The sequence below is a fragment of the Stegostoma tigrinum genome, chromosome 33, assembly GCF_030684315.1.
Source record: "Stegostoma tigrinum isolate sSteTig4 chromosome 33, sSteTig4.hap1, whole genome shotgun sequence".
NCBI classification, from domain to species: domain Eukaryota; kingdom Metazoa; phylum Chordata; class Chondrichthyes; order Orectolobiformes; family Stegostomatidae; genus Stegostoma; species Stegostoma tigrinum.
The window spans coordinates 30,300,602-30,320,904 of NC_081386.1; the positions used below are offsets into that span (position 1 = coordinate 30,300,602).

Below are 20,303 nucleotides of genomic sequence, written 5' to 3' on the forward strand. Positions count from 1 at the left end.
AGTGTTGGGGAAGTGCTGTGGAAATATTAACTGCAGTGAGTGTCAGGAATATTGAAACCACTGAGCTTGAGTACACTTAAGCATACAATGACAAAAACTACACTAAGACTCACTAAGGGGGGGGGGGCAGGAAATGTCATGTCTCTACAACAGGCTCCATACCCACCAACGCCCCTCTATCACAGTCCATTTCAGGAGTCCCATTCAGGGGCTATCACTGCTGCCATGCCCCACCACTGGGAGCATCACACTGGGCTTACCACGCCACCACTGCTGGTGCAGCCATCACTCCAATCAAGAGTACCGATTTGATCTTCCTGACCAATGTCAACTGCAGTGGCTGCCCTGCCATTGTGCCATTGCCACCATCTTAAAAACTGGTCATGCAGCACTACTTCAAGTCCTGCCTTGGGCCTCCCAAAGTTGCCATGCTCCAGCACCATCTCTTGTCACAGGGGCCACATGGTGGGAATTCTAGAGCTGATACAGCTGAAGGCATGTCCATCAGTGATTAAGCAATTAAAATTGGGAAGCTCACAAAGCCAGAATTAAAGGCATCTTGGATGGTTGTGGGGCATGAGGGATTATAGCAGAAGAGGGAGGTGAGGCTACAGATGGATAATCAGAAAACACGAGTAAACAGGATTCAGGGTGAATGAATGGGTCTTTGTGTTAATAACGTAAGTTAATAACAATAATAACATGAACGATGTGTCAACTTGTCAAAGGCAGCTACTGGCTGATTTAGAAGGATGAGAGAGATAGTTTATTTTTATTACAGTCACATGGGACAAATGATATTAAGGTTCAGTTTGAACTTGTCTTTACTTAAATTCACTCCAACGATAAAGTTGCCTTAATCCCAGAGGACCATAAAACTGCACTCTCATTACAGAGAGACGACTGGTAGTACATTTAACCTGAGGGTCACTGTCCCTTAGGCAAGGGGTGAGGTTGAGAAGATAGAACCGTCAATGGTGGCTTCAACTGGTGTGGGAATTGCTGTTGCATCATTCTGAATACACATCACAGACAAGAGTTTCTTGACACGTTGAATCTGCACTGGTCAAAACATCTAATTTTTCAGTACTTCGCCCACAACCTCATATACATTTTTAAGTGTACAATGCAAACCGTATTTCTTAAATGCTATAAGGATTCTGTCTCTAGCATCCCTACTGGCAGAGTTTACTACCATCTGCTCAGTGAATACGTTTTTCTTTGCATCACCTGAAAACTTCTTGTCCCTTACCTTACATCTATGTCCTCTGATCACTGATCCCTCCACCAAGAGGAAAAGCTTCTCCCTGTCTATACTGTCTACGTTGCTCATAGTTTTATCCATCTCAATCATGGCCACCTCCTTCCCCTGTCCACCCACCCAATTTCCTCTGCTCCAATGAAAACAATCCCACTATACTTAAGCTCTCTTCATTGCTGAAATTTTCCAGTCCAGGTAACATTCCAGTAAATCTACTCTGCACCCTCTCCAGTGCTTCTCTTCTGTCATCTCTTTCATAGTGTTCATTCCAGAACTGTACATGATACTTTTTTATTTACATTGTTACAGTATAACCTCAGTACTGTTACCCTATGCCTAAGCTAATAAAGACAAGAATCCCACATGCCTTTCCTAACCACTTTATCTAATTGTCCTTCTATCTTAAGGGACTAGTGAAAGTGCACACCAAGATCCCATTAATCCTCAGTGCTTTCCAGTGTTATCATGTATTCCCTTGCTTGCTTGCCCAAGTGCATCACCTCACACTATTCCAGATTTAATTCTATTTCCCACTGACTAGCCCATCTATGTCCTCCAGTAATCTAAAGTGGCCCTCCTCACTATTTACCACCCCAACAATTTTCATATCCTTTGCAAACTTACTGGTCAACGCTCCTACATTCAAGTCTAAATCATTCACCTATACCATGAACAGTAAGAGGCCCAACACTAACCACTGTGGAAACACAATGGGCATTGGCTTTCAGTCACAAAAACACTACATGACCATTGCTACGTGCCATCACCATGTGGCCATCATACTCTGCTCCCTGCCTTCCACTCAGCCAATTCTGGATTCAATTAGCTAAATTTGCTTGGATCCCATGGGCTATTATCTCTCAGTCTCCCATGTGGGAACTTATCAAAAGCCTTGCTGAAGTCCAAGTGGACTAGATCAAATGCATTACTCCCATATACACATCTGGTCATCTCTTTAAGTATATCACAGTCCTTTTTCCCAATATCTACGTGCACAAAGTCCCTCCCATCAGTGATCCTTGACACTAAGTATTCAGTTAGCCAAATCATACCTGATCTTAATAAAACCAACCTTCTCCAGTTCAGAACTTTGATTTTAGGCCCATCTTTGTCCTTTTCCATAACAATCTTGAACCTAATGGAGCTCTGATTGCTGTCTGCAAATGTTCGGCCCACTGATTGAGGAACCATTTGCCTTGATTCATTATTTAAATTTAAGTCCAGGACCACCTCTCTCTGTAAAGCTCTCCAAATACTGGCTTAAGAAAGCACTTCTGGATGTACGTAAGAATTCTGCTCCGTCTAAATCTTTCACACTAAGTATCCCCCAGCTAATGTTGGGGAGGCTGAAATCCTCTACTATGATTACCCTGTTATGTTGATGCTTCTCTGAAATTTGCATACACTTTGATTCTTTATATCAGCTCTACATATTTCTCTTGGACTATTAGGGGAGCTATTGTATATCCCCAGCAACATGATTTTTCCTCTTTGCTTTTTTAAGCTATACTCATTTGAGAAGCCATCTAAGATGTCATCCCTCCTTACCACTGTAAATTTAATTCCTGATCAATATTGCAAAACTCCCTGCTCTTTTACCTCCTTCCCCATCTTGCCTGAAGATCCTATGTCCTGGAATACTGCCCTGCCAATCCTGTACCTTTCTCAAATACGTTTCAGTGATAGCAATTACCTTGCACCCTCATGTTCTAATTGGTGCCCTCAACTCATCCGCCTTGTTGATCAGACTTCCTGCATCAAAATAAGTACCATCCAACCTTCCCAAACATCCTTGTGTGTTAACAGGCTTAAACTTTTTATACCTTTGACTCCTTTGGTGGCTTTTGAATTTTGGCTGTTCATCTCCCCTGCTGGATCTTCCCTCAGGATCCCACACCCGCAAAAGCACTAGCAAGGTTGGTGGTCCCACTCCAATTCAGGTGTAACCCATCAGCCTTGTTCAGGTCCCACTTCTCCTAAAAACCTAAGGCAATCCCTCCAGCACTCTCTCTCCACCCAGTTTTTGTTTGTGGATAGGGTAGGATTGGCTGGGCCAGCCAATCCTTAGTTTTCCTTGAGGTGGAGATGGTGAGTTGCTATTCTTAAGCTGCTTCAGTCTATTTTGGTGTTAAAGGACCCACAGTACCAGGAGGAGTTCCATGATTTCAGCCAGTGGTAATGAAGGAATGGTGATACATTTCCAAGCCAGGAGGAGATTGGCAAGTGATCTTGCAGGTGTTGGCGTTCCCATGTATCTACTGCCCTTGCACTTCTTGAGGGTAATGGTCCTGGGTTTGAAAGATGCTATCTAAGTAGCCTTGATGAATTTCCGCAATGCATCTTCTAGACAGTACACACTTCTGCTACTGTGTGTCGTGATGGAAGGAGTGCATATTTAAGGCTATGGTGCCAGTCAAGTAGGCTGCTTTGTCCTGGATGATACCATGGTTCTTCAGTGTTGTTAGAGCTGCACTCATTCAGGCAATTCAGGAGTATTCCACCACATTCTTGCCTTGTGTAGATGGTGGACATGCTTGAGAGATTCAAGAGGTGAGCTACTTGCTTCAGAACCCCAAGCTTCTGACCTGTTCTTGTAGCCACAGAATTTTTAATGGTAGGTTTGCTTCCCTTTCTGGTCAATAGTAAACTCCAGGTATCGATTGTGAAGGGATTCAGTGATAGTAATTATCAAGAGACAATGGTTAGGTTCTCTCTTGTTAAAGATGGTCATAGCCTGGCACTTGTGTGGCATGGATGTTACTTTCCAGTATCAGCCCAAATATATATATTAACCAGGTCTTGCTACATGTGGGCTTGGACTACATCAGTCTCTGAAATGGTGCTAAGCATTGTGCAATCAACAAATATCTTCACTTCTGACCTTATGATATAGAGAAGGTCATTAATGAAGCAAATGAAGATGGTTGGGCTAGGACTACCTTTAGAACTCGTGGAGAGATACCCTCAGGCTAAGATGACTGGTTTCACAAAATTACAGCCACCTTCATTTGTGGCAGGTATGATTCTTGTAAGTGGAGTTTTGTTCACACTCAGGATGCCACAGTCAAGTGTGACCTTGATGCTAAGGGAAGTCACTCTTGTATCACCTCTGGAATTCAGCCCTTTGAACCAAGGCTGTAATGAGGTCAGCAGCCGAATATCCTTTGCAGAAACCAACCTAAACATCAGTGATCAGGTTATTGCTGAGCAAGTGCTCTCTTTGACAACACTGTTAAGGATACCTTCCATCACTTCACAGATGATCAGGAGTAGACTGATGGAGCAGTAATTGGCCAGGTTGGATTTGTCCTGTTTTTGTGTACAGGGCATACCTGCGCAACTGACCACATTTTCAGGTAGATGTTACTGTTGTAGATTTATTGGAACAGTTTGGTTAGGAGTATGTGTCTTCAGCATTACTGCTAGAATGTTGTCAGAGCCCAGATTCTTTTCAGTATCTGAGCCTTCAGCCATTTCTTCATATTGCATGGAGTGATACAAATTGGATAAACACTGGCATCTGTGACACTGGGGACTTTGGTGTAGGCCAAGATGGATCATCCACTTGGGACTTCTGGCTGAAGATAGTTTTGAAAACTTCAGCCTTGAATTCTGTCCTAATGTGCTAGGTTCCCCTGTTAAGAATGGGGCTACTTGTGGAGCCTCCTTGTCCAGTGAGTTGTTTGATTGTCCACCACCATTCATGACTGAGGTAGACAACAAGAGCTTCAATATAATAAAAGAAAGAACTTCAAATGGTCTACTGGTTGTGAATTGCTTAGCCCTGCCTATCATTTGCTGCCTAAGCCATTTGGTATGTCAGTACTGCTGGTTTGCAGCCTCAACATGTTGACTTCTCATTTTTATGTATGCGTGGTGCTGCTTCTGGCATGCCCTCCCTCACACTTCATTGAAGTCAACAGTTATATCATGTGTTTCTGATGCTCCTCTGAGCAGATAATATACAGTTGCAGATTAGCATATTGTGTGGCAGTCATCTTAACTGCAGAATTCAAAAAGAGGAAGAACTGAGGAAGTAGACAATTGTAATTATGAAGAAGTGGCAATACAATTTTAACTGGTGCGGGTGAAACTTACAAGTAGTCAATTTGCTATGTTTGCTAATATTATGCTTTGCAAAATTGATGTCTCTAGGTTCTTGCATAAATACAATGGATTATTCTTCCTCTAAATTTATGCAGTTACTTTGACACTTTTAATAAAGAACAGAATTTAACACATCCTGATCTTGAGGTCAATAATTTCAAAAATAAAAACAAGCAAATATCAAGATATATATAAATTATAAACTGTCTTTGGCACTATACACAGTCAGTTGATAAATATATATTTTTAAACAGGCTGGAAGGCAGCAAAGTTGTGAAAGATACCTAATTCATAAGGCCACTTTGTGGCCAGATACAGCAAAATTGTGACATTTGTTGAAGGAAAATTAAGGCAGAAGTATGACATAGCAACTTATTAGGGTAAACATTGATAGAAAAGAAAGACCAAGGATTCCCAGAGCAGATATTAAATGTTGCGGACAAAAAGTATCCAATTTATGCAAAACTTTTACTAACGTAACTGAAACAGCCTAAGAGAAAGAAAGTAGTAACTTAATACTGCAAGGTGTTACATATACGGGAAAAAAACACATTAAACTGGAGGACTGAAGCTTGAATACAATGTTGTACATGTGAATAATTACAAAATGAAACATCTGCGTGCTCATTCTGTAGAGTGTGAACAAAACACATGTCTGATAAAGCCAAAGCCATCCTTGTCACAGTTTAACCAACGATAATGGCTGAGGATTTAATAATTTTTTGGAAGTTAATTCTGGACTATTAACATTTATGGTTTCATTCCTTTCCCAGGTCACTGGTTAGTAAATTTGAAATATCATAAAATGCAAATTAAACTGACAAATTTACATTTAAAAATAAACTCCAATGACAAGGGCGGCACTGCAGCCTCACAGCACCAGGGACCCAGGTTTGATTCCAGCCTCGGGTGACTGTCTGTGTGGAGTTTGCACATTCTCCCCGTATCTGAGTGGATCTCCTTCAGGTGCTCCAGTTTCCTCCCACAGACCATAAAAATGCAGGTTAGGTGGATTGACCGTGCTAAATTGCTCGTAGTGTTCAGAGACGTGTAGATTGGGAGGATTATGGAGGCATGAGTCTGGGGGGAAGATGCGCTGAGGGTCAGTGTGGACTTGTTGGGCCAAAGGGCCTGTTTCCTCACTGTGGCGATTCAATGACAACTGAACCACCTTCTCTGCCTCAATCCTTTGGCAATGAAGGTAGTAGAAACACAGATTTCAAATAAATGCATACATGAATTAATCATTATTTACAAATCCTGGACACACACATCTCTCTGTAAGTAGTTAGCTGAATTTGACTGTATCCCTTTTACAGCACATAAATATGATTACATTTTGCTTAATAGCAGAGAAGTTAGAATAAATTACAACATCGGATATTGTGATTACCTTGAGAAACAACATTGTCCAACTTAAAGGAGCAAACTACTGCAGATGCTGGAACCTGTACTGAAAGCAAGAAGTGCTGGGGATTACAGCAGGTCAGACAGCATCCATGGAGAGAAAGCATGCTAACACTTTAAGTCTAGATGACCTCTTCATCAGAGGTGATGTGAAGTGTGGATGAGGCAGCATTTATACAGTTGTGGGGATGTGGGTGGGGGTGGTGAGGGTGAAGTGCTGGGGGAGAAAGGATGTTGTTAGTTCAGATTAAGTGATTGGAATTTGAGAATGGCAGAACAGCTTCACAGTGTGAATCCACTCCCATTCCTTCCTTTCTTTTAGCTTTATTTGTTGCATTTTCTGTCACCATGTCCTCTCTTGTTTGCTCCCATCCCACCGAGACTGTCCATTTTTTCTAATCCGACAGTTAAACACACCTCTATTCTCCCATTCTCACATTCCACCCATTTAATCTGAACTATCAACATCCTTTCTCCCCCAGCACTCCAGTATCCACACTTCCATCCCCTCACTATTGCAGAAATGCTGCCTCCTCCACACTTCAGATCAGCTCTGATGAAAAGTCATCGAAACGTTAACATGCTTTCTCTCCATGAATGCTGCCTGACCCGCTGTGATATAGATATATAGAACCTTACAGCACAGTACAGGCCCTTCAGCCCTCGACGTTGTGCCGACCTGTCACACTGATCTGAAGCCCATCTAACCTACACTATTCCATGTACGTCCATATGCTTATCCAACGACGATTAAATGTAGCTAAAGTTGGCAAATCTACTACCATTGCAGGCAAAGCGTTCCATTCCCTTACTACTCTCTGAGTAAAGAAACCACCTCTGACATCCGTCCTGTATCTTTCACCCCTCAATTTAAAGCTATGCCCCCTCGTGCTCGCCGTCACCATCCTAGGAAAAAGGCTCTCCCTATCCACCCTATCTAACCCTCTGATTATTTTATATGTTTCAATTAAGTCACCTCTCAACCTTCTTCTCTCTAATGAAAACAGCCTCAAGTCCCTCAGCCTTTCCTCGTAAGACCTTCCCTCCATACCAGGCAACATCCTAGTAAATCTCCTCTGCACCCTTTCCAAAGCTTCCACATCCTTCTTATAATGCGGTGACCGGAACTGAGCGCAATACTCCAAGTGCAGCCGCACCAGAGTTTTGTACAGCTGCAGCATAACCTCTTGGTTCCGGAACTCGATCCCTCTATTAATAAAAGCTAAAACACTGTATGCCTTCTTAACAGCCCTGTCAACCTGGGTGGCAATGCTGATCTCCAGCATTTTTTGTTTTCAGTACATTGTCAAACTTATGTTTCAGCATAACATTAAAATTTTGAATTGACATTAAATTTTTTTAAAAAGTTTCATTAATACTTGAAGTTTTACTCACCGCCATGTATGCATTTGTTCCCACATACGTTTTGGCTATTGAATTCACCAGCTACAAAAGAAATGGATTTGTGATTGAAGTACAGGTTATCCATAAGATCCTTAAGAGTTTTTGCATCTTTTGATTCTTGTATCTAAAACAGTAATGATATTTTCATTAAATTATATCTTAATTGAAAAAAATGGAAAGGTCTAGCATGTAAGTAAAGTGATACTACCAGATGGCTAAGAAACAGACAAATTGAGCTGGGTTTAACCTGAGGGTCACCATGCCTCAGGAGAGGGACAAGATTGAGATTCAATCTGCTCTGTAGGTGTCACTCTACATCACAAACCAGCCGCTCAGCCAATCAATCAAATGTTGACAACTTCAACAACAACTTGCCTTTAACAAACATCCCAGGGTACTTTGTACAGAACACAGAGCTGTACAGCACAGGAACTGGCCCTTTGGCTCACGATGTTGTGCCGAACTTGACGCCAAATGAAACTAATCCCTTCATGCCCCCAAGTATTAGATATTTTAACTCCAGGGAAATGGGAAAATTCTGACTGTCAACCCTATCTATGCATCTCTTAATTTTATAAACTTCAATCAAGTCTTCCCTTAGCCTTAGCCTGAGTTTTTCTAGCCTCTCTGTAACCTCTAATCCAGGGAGCATCCTGGTAAACCTCTTCTGCATTCTCTCCAAAGCCTCCAATTCCTTCCAATAATGCTGTGACCAGGATTGAACACAATATTCTAAGTGTGGCCTAACCAAAGTCTTATGAAGTTACAACATGACACCCTGACTCTTGTACTCAATTCCCCAACCAATAAAGGCAAGCATGCCATACGCCTTCTTTACCATCCAATCTACTTGCAAGGCCACTTTCTGGGAGCTGTAGACTTGAACCCCAAGATCCTTCTTTTAAAATCGAGAGACAGTCTTTTAGCTTAAAAGCCTAAGAGGTCAAGGCAGCTTACAGTGCAGTAGAGGAGCTGGGAATGAATACGAAGTGCTGGAGAAACTCAGCAGGTCAAGCAGCACCTCTGAAGAGAGAAACAGTTAACTTTAAGTCTGGTACAAGTCTTCTTCAGAAATTGTTGTTGAGAGAAAAGTTGGAAATGGAGTTCTATCTCTATTCTTACATAAAATGTGGAATTCACTAGCAGGACTAGCAAAGGCTAATGGAATAATTTGTACTTAAAGGACTGGAGAATAAGGATGGCAGAAGTTATGCTGCAGCTATACAAAATGCTGGTTAGACCCTACTTGGAGCAGTATATGTAGATCTGGGCACCATACCTTAGGCAGGGTACATTGGCCTTGAAGGGAGTACAAGAACCCCTGAAGTCCAGATATCATTAGGTTATGTTGAGGGATTATACTAATTAGGCTGCTGTTCTCTAGAATTTACAAGCTTCAGGGGGAATCTGATCAGAGTCTTCAAGATAATAACAGGAAAAGGCAGGGTAGTTAAACTATTTCTACTGGTTGGAGATTCTAGAACTAGGGACATAGTATATAAAATAGGAGTCAGATGGTTCATGAGAGATGTAAGGGAGCACTTCTATACGTAAAAAAGGTGGGGTAAAGGTTTGGAACTTTCCTCCACCAACGGCAGTTGATTCGAGATTAGTTGTTAATTTTAAATCTAAGTCAACAAATATTTGTTAACCAAAGGTATTAAAGCCTATGGGCCAAAGGTGGAGTTAAGTCACATATCAGCCATGATCTCATTGAATGGTGTAACAGCCTCGAGGAGCTGAGTGGTCTACTCCTGTTCTTACGTGTTGCCCATCCCTAAATGCCTTGAAGTGAGTGGCTTGCTAGGCCATTTCAGAGAAACAATCACATTACGATGAATCTGGAGGCATATGTATGTCAGACAGAATTACAATGGCTGTATTCCTTCTCTAAAAGGACATTAGTTAACTAAACAGGTTTTATTCATAACAGTTGAGATGTACACCATTTTTAAGACGAGCTTTATGTTCCCCAATTTATTATTTTAAATGTTACCAGCTGCTATGACAGAATTTAAACCTATACTACACTATTAGAAGTGGGGGAAACAGAGGTTGGAAGACATAAGAACTAGCAAACCAAGTTGGGTAAAGAGATACCAAGGAATTTGTTATAACCTGAATGGCTCAAATTTTATTTGAGTGGGCCACTGCACAGGATCCTTTTTGACATTTTCCTTCACCCTCTGCTTGTAAACTCTTTGCTCTAAAAGTTTATTAAGTGTGAGTTGATGATGGAACAACAACGACAATGAAACATCTGAGATTTTAGGAATTTCAATGGATAATCAGTTTATCTCCTTAACAAGTGAGATTTAAGAATTGAAAAATAAATTGAATAATAATAGAGGAGGGCAGTGAATTAAAATTAGTGAATTAGAAATAAATAGGTACTGAAAGAGAGAAAGATAGATTTGATAAAGACTGAACACAAGGGCCAGAAAGCAACAGATGAGTGGGTTTAAACTAATTCAGCAGGGGGATGGGAACCAAAATTGTAGTTCGAGTATAGAAAAGGTTGAGAGTAGGGAGGTCCGAAATAAAGTTTCAGGGAAGCAAGATGGCACCAGCAAGCAGGAAGTTGGTTTGAAGTGTGTCTGCTTCAATGCCAGGAGCGTCCGGAATAAGATGGGTGAACTTGCAGCATGGGTTAGTACCTGGGACTTCGATGTTGTGGCCATTTCGGAGACACGGATAGAGCAGAGACAGGAATGGTTGTCGCAGGTGTCGGGATTTAAATGTTTCAGTAAGAACAGAGAAGATGGTAAAAAGGCGGGGGGGAGGTGTGGCAGTGTTGGTCAAGGACAGTATTACAGTTGCAGAAAGGATGTTTGGGGACTCGTCAACTGCAGTAGTACGGGCTGAGGTTAGAAACAGGAAAGGAAAGGTCACCCTGTTGGGAGTTTTCTTTCGGCCTCCGAATAGTTCCAGAGATGTAGAGGAAAGGATAGCAAAGATGATTCTCGATAGGAGTGAGAGAGACAGGGTAGTTGTCATGGGGGACTTCAACTTTCCAAATATTGATTGGGAACACTATTGTTCGAGTACTATAGATGGGTCAGTTTTCGTCCGGTGTGTGCAGGAGGGCTTCCTGACGCAGTGTGTAGATAGGCCAACAAGGGGTGAAGCCACATTAGGTTTGATACTAGGTAATGAGCCTGGCCAGGTGTTAGATTTGGAAGTAGGTGAGCACTTTGGTGATAGTGATCACAATTCTGTTATGTTTACTTTAGTGATGGAAAGGGATAGAGGTATACCACTGGGCAAGAGTTATAGCTGGGGGAAAGGCAATCACGATGAGATTAGGCAAGATTTAGGGAGCATAGGATGGGGAAGGAAACTGCAGGGGATGGGCACATTAGAAATGTGGAGCTTATTCAAGGAAAAGCGCCTGTGTGTCCTAGATAAGTATGTACCTGTCAGGCAGGGAGGAAGCTGTACAGCGTAGGAGCCGTGGTTTACGAAGGAGGTGGAATCTCTGGTCAAGAGGAAGAAGGCGGCTTATGTTAGGGTGAGATGTGAAGGCTCAGTTACGGCGCTGGAGGGCTACGAGGTTGTCAGGAAAGACCTAAAGAGAGACCTCAGAAGAGCCAGAAGGAGACATGAGAAGTTGTTGGCGGATAGGATCAGGGTAAACCCTAAGGCTTTCTATAGGTATTTAAGGAATAAAAGAATGATGAAAGTAAGACTAGGGCCAATCAAGGATAGTAGTGGTAAGTTGTGTGTGGTGTCAGAGGAGATAGGGGAAGCGCTAAATGAATATTTTTCAACAGTATTCACTCTAGAAAACGACAATGTTGTCGAGGAGAATACTGAGATACAGGCTACTGGACTAGGTGGGATTGAGGTTCACAAGGAAGAGGTATTAGAAATCCTACAGAGGGTGAAGGTAGATAAGTCCACTGGGCCGGATGGGATTTATCCTAGGATCCACTGGGAAGCCAGGGAGGAGATTGCCGAGCCTTTGGCGTTGATTTTTAACTCGTCATTGTCTACAGGAATAGTGCCAGATGACTGGAGGATAGCAAATGTGGTTTCCCTGTTCAAGAAGGGGAGTAGAGACAACCCTGGTAATTATAGACCAGTGAGCCTTACCTCAGTTGTTTGTAAAGTGTTGGAAAAGGTTATAAGGGATAGGATTTATAATCATCTAGAAAAGAATAAATTGATTAGGGATAGTCAGCACGGTTTCAATAAGGTTCCCCACAGTAGGCTATTGTACAAAATGCGGAGGAATGGAATTGTGGGAGATATAGTAGTTTGGATCGGAAATTGGCTCGCTGAAAGAAGACAGAGGGTTGTAGTTGATGGGAAATGTTCATCCTGGAGACCAGTTACTAGTGGTGTACCGCAAGGGTCGGTGTTGGGTCCACTGCTGTTTGTCATTTTTATAAACGACCTGGATGAGGGCGTAGAAGGAGGGGTTAGTAAATTTGCAGACAACACTAAGGTCGGTGGAGTTGTGGATAGTGATGAAGGATGCTATAGGTTGCAGAGAGACATAGATAAGGTGCAGAGCTGGACTGAGAGATGGCAAATGGAGTTTAATGTGGACAAGTGTGAATTGATTTATAGTTTCAAGTCACGACGGTGCATGCCTTTTATTTTGGCGGTGAGAGACTTGTACATGAAAAGCATTTGGCAGGAGTAACCGGAAGGCAAAGTACTGGGCTAATGGTAAGATTCTTGGTAGTGTAGATGAGCAGAGAGATCTCAGTGTCCATGTACACAGATCCTTGAAAGTTGCCACCAGGTTGACAGGGCTGTTAAGAAGACATACAGTGTTTTAGCTTTTATTAATAGAGGGATCGAGTTCCGAAACCAAGAGGTTATGCTGCAGCTGTACAAAACTCTGGTGCGGCTGCACTTGGAGTATTGCGTACAGTTCTGGTCACCACATTATAAGAAGGATGTGGAAGCTTTGGAAAGGGTGCAGAGGAGATTTACTAGGATGTTGCCTGGTATGGAGGGAAGGTCTTACGAGGAAAAGCTGAGGGACTTGAGGCTGTTTTCATTACAGAGAAGGTGGTTGAGAGGTGACTTAATTGAAACATATAAAATAATCAGAGGGTTAGATAGGGTGGATAGGGAGAGCCTTTTTCCTAGGATGGTGACGGCGAGCACGAGGGGGCATAGCTTTAAATTGAGGGGTGAAAGATACAGGACGGATGTCAGAGGTGGTTTCTTTACTCAGAGAGTAGTAAGGGAATGGAACGCTTTGCCTGCAATGGTAGTAGATTTGCCAACTTTAGCTACATTTAAGTCGTCATTGGATAAGCATATGGACGTATATGGAATAGTGTAGGTTAGATGGGCTTCAGATCGGTATGACAGGTCGGCACAACATCGAGGGCCGAAGGGCCTGTACTGTGCTGTAAGGTTCTATGTTCTATGAGAAAATGAATTTAAAACTTGAAACATTTTAGTGTTCAAAATTAAATAAGATTGTGCAATGTTTGGCTCATGTAAAAGTCAGCAGAGCAGCTGATTTGGGAATAAGAATGCAGAGGGGATAACAAAAATAGTTTTCATTTCTCAATGATATATTCAATTCAATGGTATTAATCCTCTGACTTTTGCCATTAACCCTTTTATTACTCGTCATCCCTGTGAGAGATGAAGTACTCAGTATGGTCAAGGTACTAAGCCTTGCAGCTAAGAAATTAGAAAATCTATTGACTTCAGAAACTTGCACAAACTTAACGGAGTTTGGAAATTTTAGCTAAGGCCATATGAACAGGAGTCGTTAAATCATATTGGTCTGACACTCAAAACACATTGTTGAGTTTCCTTTTTGGTATATCCCAATTTTCTGTTCCAAAGTTTTCCTCCCCCAAAGGTTGCAACTGGAGATGCTTACTTATTCATGCATGTTTATAACATCCCATCATTAACAGTCTAGTTGATTTTGCTATTCTTAAAAAATTACAAAAGTTCAAGTTCTTCATTTCTTTCATATCATGGCTTTGACAAACTCGTTGACTAGCACCATGTTCTCTCCTTCTCCCCCCGTCTCTCTCTTCCCCACTCCTCCCCGTTTTCTCTCACAATATTATGATGGAAAAAGCCCGTCTTTATAGATTTTTCAAGTATGCTTCTAGAAGATGTAAGTTATATTCAAGACTGGAATATAATCAGCCTTCCTGACACTACCTTAAAAAACACCTGCAATCTGCACAAGGTATTTCCTCTCTGCAATGGTAATCCTGCAATCAGTCAATGAGATACCATAACACCATTAACACGCTTCTAAAAAGAAATATCACCAAAATTGATATATTTATCCAGTGGGTAGAAGTCCAACATGATAACATACTTCTGACCTTTAGCTGAATCTCAAATGACTGTTGTAGCTAATCCATTAATGTTGAGTCAAATTTGAAATTATTTGACTTGAAACGACAACTGTTTTTCTCCCCATAGCATCTGTAGTATCTGCTTTTATTGTAATCAATGAGAGATGTTCACCCATTTGCTTTATATTCACCATCAACATGAATACTTTGTACTTATTTGTTCATTGGAGGTGGGCATCACTGCCTAAGCCAGCCTTTATACTGTTTATCCCTAACTGCCGTTGCGAGCCAGCTTCTTCAACAGTCACAGTCCTGAGAGTGTAAATGCACTCTGTGCTATTGGAAAGAGAGTTCCAGATTTTGAATTGATTTATAGTTTCAAGTCACGACGGTGCATGCCTTTTATTTTGGCGGTGAGAGACTTGTACATGAAAAGCATTTTCATGCGCTTCTAGATAGCAGACATTGGGGGTTTTCAAGGATGCTTGTGAGTTATCTTGTAGATCTTGAGTGGATCTAGTAGATCCTGAGTGGATCTTGTAAATGCTGCTATCCTTTGGGAAGGAGGTAAATAGGTAAGTATTGAAGGTGGTGTATGGGCGATGATCAAATGGTCTCCCTTGTCCTGGATGGTGTCAAGCTTCTTGAGTGTTGTGGAGCAGGTCCCTTCCAATAAATGGAGAGTATTCTATGTCATTCTTGACTTGTGCCTTGTAGATAGTGAACAGCCTTTTGGGACACAAGAGATCAGTTGCTCACCACAGAATTCCTTGGCTCTGTCTTGCTCTTAGAGTCACAGTATTTATGTGGCTGGTTCAATTCCATTTTTGGTATGAGATAACTTTCAAGATATTGATTGTGGGGATTCAGCAATGGCAATTCTGCTGAATGCAATCAGTAGATGGTTTGATCCGTTCTTGTTGGAGATGGTGGTTGCCTGGCACTTGTGTGATACAACTGTTTTCACCATGTATCAACCCGAGCTTGGACGTTGTCTTGATGCATAGGTTATTTCAGTAAAGATGCTGAATATTGTGCAATCAACAAACATCCCTACTACTGACCTTTTAATGCAAGAAACACCGTTGATGAAGCTTAAGATGGTTGGGCCTAGACCTAATTACCCTGAGGAAGTTCTGCAGTGATGTCCCAGACAGAGATGGTTGACCTCCAACAATCACAACCATCTTTTTTTGGGGTAGGTATTAAACAGCTAATATTCATATAGAAACAATGTGTTCAATGCTTTGCTTAGGGTAGATTACACAGAAGAAGGTTAATCAACATAACCAGCTCCCTGATGCTTATGTTCCACTTGAATTTCTTCCAACCTTTCCATGTCTAAAATTATATTTGTATACATTAACTCCTCTCCCTGTCTTGTCTAATTTCCTCTGAAATTGAACTATATTGTTTACTTCTGTGAATTTACTACTACTATGGTAGAAAATTCCATATTCTCACTACTTTTTGCAAACAGAAGTTGCTTTTGAATTCCCCGTTGCATTTCTTGGTGACTATCTTATGTTGATGACAATTTATGCATGCTCTTTCTCCAAACAGGAAATGTTCTCTACGGATCCACTCTGTCCCAGTCTTTCAAAATTTTCGTGGCCTCCATTAAACCACCTCTCTTTACCTCATTATTTTTCCAAGAGCAAAGAGACCTCGCCTGTCAATCTTTTCATGACATGTATATGCACTCATGTCTGGTATTATTCTTAGGATTCCTCAATGATTTCCTTGAAGATCATCAGTCTGTCAAGGCTTTTGGCCTATAGCTTCTGTCAAGTGAAAGGCATGAACTTATACATGATGCAGTAGAATTTTACTAACAGTTAAAGTAGGAAAATAGGTGGCTTTCAATTCAAAGCGGACATATTTCATTATTTTTGAAAAGTTTTTTGAAAATCATAAGCAAATTGTTACAGGGTAAATAAGTCAAGAAGTTAAATATGTGACTCAAATTGTTGCATGATGGATATGTTTCAGTGCATGGGATAATGGCACCACTACTGGGGCAGAAGGGAGGTGTTCTGTTGGGACGGGCCGGCACAACTCCGTCCACCACCGCCTACGCAACCCCACCCACAGCTGACACTGACATCGCTCCGCTCGCAGCCAGCAGCTGCAGAGGAGACAGCAACACTGAACCCTGCTGAATCTTCACCACCCCCCCGGACTCCCCCTTACTCAGGACCCTCCCTCAACCTCTTCATCTCCAACTGTCATTGAGACATCAATTGCCTCAACTTCTCCCCCGCAGAACGTGCAGCCCTCTGCTCCCTCCACTCCAAACACAACCTCACCATAAAACCTGCGGACAAGGGAGGCGCAGTTGTAGTATAGCGCGCTGACCTTTTCATTGCTGAGGCCAGACGCCAAGTCTCCGACACCTGCTCCTACCGCCAGCTGGATCATGAACCCACCCTGAGCACCAAACCATCATCTCCCAAACCATCCACAACCTTATCACTTCAGGTGACCTCCTACCTACAGCGTTCCCTCATTGTTCCCTAACCTCGCACCGCCCACTTCTATCTCCTTCCCAAAATCCACAAAGCAGCATGCCCTGGTCGCGCCATTGTCTCCGCCTGCTCCTGCTCCACCGAACCCATCTCCACCTATCTGGACTCCATTTTCTCCCCCTTGGTCGAGGAACTCCATACCTATATCCGTGACACCACCCACACCCTCCACCTCCTCAAGAACTTCCAATTCCCCAGTCCGCAACACCTCATTTTTACTATGGGCGTCCAGTCTCTACACACCTGCATTCCCCATGTAGGTGGCTTAAAGGCCCTCCGCTTCTTCCTACCCACAAGCCTGACCAGTCCCCCTCCACTGACACCCTCATCTGCCTAGCCGAACTCGTCCTCACCCTCAAAAATTTCTCTTTTGATTCCTCCCACTTCCTACAAAGGGGGTGACCACGGGTACCTGCATGGGCCCAAGCTAAGCCTGCCTTTTTATAGGTTACGTGGAACAATCCCTGTTCCATACCTACACTGGCCCTAAACCTCACCTCTTCCTCCATTACACTGATGACTGTATTGGCGCCACCTCATGCTCTCACGAGGAGCTCGAACAGTTCATCCACTTCACCAACATCTTCCACCCTAATCTCAAGATCACCTGGACTATCTCTAACACCTCCCTCACCTTTCTGGGCCTCTCTGTCTTGATCTCAGGCAATCACCTAGAAACAAATATCCATTTCAAGCTCACCGACTCCCACAGCTACCTAGAGTACACCTCCTCCCATCCACCTTCCTGCAAAAATGCCATCCCCTATTCCCAATTCCTTTGCCTCCACCGCATCTGCTCCCAGGATGAGGCATTCCACTCCTGTACATCTCAGATGACCTCATTTTTCAAGGACCGCAACATCCCCCGCGCAGTGGTCTAGAACGCCCTCAACTGTGTCTCCCACATTTCCCACAACTCATCCCTCACACCCTGTCCCTGCAATAACCAAAGAGAATCCCCCTTGTCCTCACGTACCACCCTACCAATCTCTGGATCTAATGCATCATCCTCTGACACTTCTGCCATCTGCAATCTGACCCCACCACCAAAGACATTTTTCCCTCCCCAACCTTGTCTGCTTTCCGGAGGGACCACTCCCTCTGTGACTCGCTTGTCCGCTCCACACTCCCCTCCAACCCCACCACACCTGGCACTTTTCCCTGCAACTGGAGGAAGTGTTACACCTGCCCCCATACCTCCTCCCTCACCCTCATCCCAGGCCCCAAGAAGACTTTCCACATCAAGCAGATGCTCACCTGCACATCTGCCAATGTGGTATACCGCATCCGCCATACCCACTGTGGCCTCCTCTACAGCGGGGAAACCAAGTGGAGGCTTGGGTACCGCTTTGCAGAACACTTCCGCTCGGTTCGCAATAAACAACTGCACCTCCCAGTCACGAACCATTTCAACTGCCCCTCCCATTCCTTAGATGACATGTCCATCCTGAGCCTCCTGCAGTGCCACAACGATGCCACCCGAGGGTTGCAGGAACAGCCACTCATAATACGCTAGGGAACTCTGCAGCCCAATGGTATCAATGTGGGCTTCACAAGCTTCAAATTCTCCCCTTCCCCCACTGCATCCCAAAACCAGCCCAGCTCATCCCCGCCTCCCTAACCTGTTCTTCCTCTCACCTATCCCCTCCTCCCACCTCAAGCCGCACTCTCATTTCCTTCCTACTAACCTCATTGCGCTCCCTTGACCTGTACGTCCTGCCCGGACTGACCTATCCCCTCCCTAACTCCCCACCTACACTCACTTCTACTGGCTCCATCCCGGCCTCTTTAACTTGTCTGTCTCCTCTCCACATATCTTCTCCTCTATCCATCTTCGAACCCGTCTCCCCCCTCTCCCTACTTATTTCAGAACCCTCTCCCCCTCCCCCATTTCTGAAGTAGGGTCTAGGCCAGAAACGACAGCTTTTGTGCTCCTCAGATGCTGCTTGGCCTGCTGTGTTCATCCAGCTCTACACTTTGTTACCACTTCACTTGATAATGGCTGGGACCAGTTTCCATGATTGGCACACACAGACCCTCAGATTGGCTGCACAGCTGCCCAGTTTATACAGAATGCTACTGATAAGTCCACTGGATCTGATGGGTTGCATCCTAAGATATTGGAAGGAATTAACTGCAAAGAAAATGGATGCACTAGTAGCAATCTTCCAATAATCCTTAGTTTCTGGAAACGTGCCGGAAGATTGGAAGCCTACTAATGTCAGACCCTTATTTAACAAGGGAAGATTACAGGTTATTCCAGGCCAGTTAGCCTTACTCTTTCCCTCTTGGGGAAAATTGTTGGCAACATTTTTATTATAAAGAACGTAATAGAAGAGCATTTAGCAACATATGATACAATGAAGCACTGTGGGTGACTAACAAATTTATTAAAATTCTTTCAGGAGATAATAAGCAAGATAGATAAAAGGAAACCTATCAATTTAATAGATTTGGATTTCCAAAAGACATTTGATAAATTTTGCATTTGCTTGTTAGCCCATGATGTTGGGAGTAGTGTATTAGCATCAAGAGAGGAATAGTTAACTAACAGGAGACAGAATTTAAACATTGCTAAGAGGAGATTAGAAGTTAAAGCTTTTCACTCATTAAAACTAGGATGCAAGAAACCGACTTGGAAAAAGGAGACCATTTTGTCTACAGTGAGAATAGGGCGCTGATTGGATGGGCTATAATTGACAAGAAAATGCAGGATAAACGGTTAAAAGTTCTTAATTAGCTAATGTCAATCATAGCTCAACCAATCAGCACCTTCTTCTCACTCAGTATAGAGATGAGTAGAACTTTTTCCGCCCCGCACGGAAGGTAGTGAATCTGTGGAATTCTTTACTGCTGAGCGCTGTCGAATTTGGGTCATTAAGTATATCAAGGCTGAGACATACAGATTTTAAAATCCGTAAGGGAGCCAAGGATCATGGGTAAAAGTCAGGAAGGCGGAGCTGAGGATCATCAGATTAGCTATTATCAAGTCTGATCTCAGTTTAATTAGACGGGCTGAATCATCTACTCCTGCTCATCATCTTTTGGTCTTCTTAAAATAAGAATTGTATGGAATTATGAAATGAATTACATTGATAAAACAGAAAACAGTTTCTTGACTTTAAAATCAGAATGGCTACAGATAAACTTACATCACTCCATTACAAAAGCTGCAATTGCTTATAACAAAGTCAGATTTTGGAACATCTAACAGTCTGAACGAAATTTTCTGTCACCCGGGACCATCACACTGTCCTGACACAAGCTGTCTGCTTACACATTTGACAAAATGGAGAATAT

At 42.9% G+C, this 20,303-nt stretch overlaps 1 protein-coding gene across 6 annotated transcripts in view; it reads right to left on the reverse strand.

The window, feature by feature from the left end:
* map2k5 (mitogen-activated protein kinase kinase 5) overlaps positions 1-20,303 on the reverse strand; it is a 353,172-nt gene that overhangs the window by 132,545 nt on the left and 200,324 nt on the right. For all 6 annotated transcript variants that reach the window (XM_059639304.1, XM_048562623.2, XM_048562622.2 and 3 more), the window contains one exon: positions 8,171-8,221. In XM_059639304.1, coding sequence (XP_059495287.1) covers positions 8,171-8,221 — 51 coding nt within the window. The remainder of the gene's footprint in view (positions 1-8,170; positions 8,222-20,303) is intronic.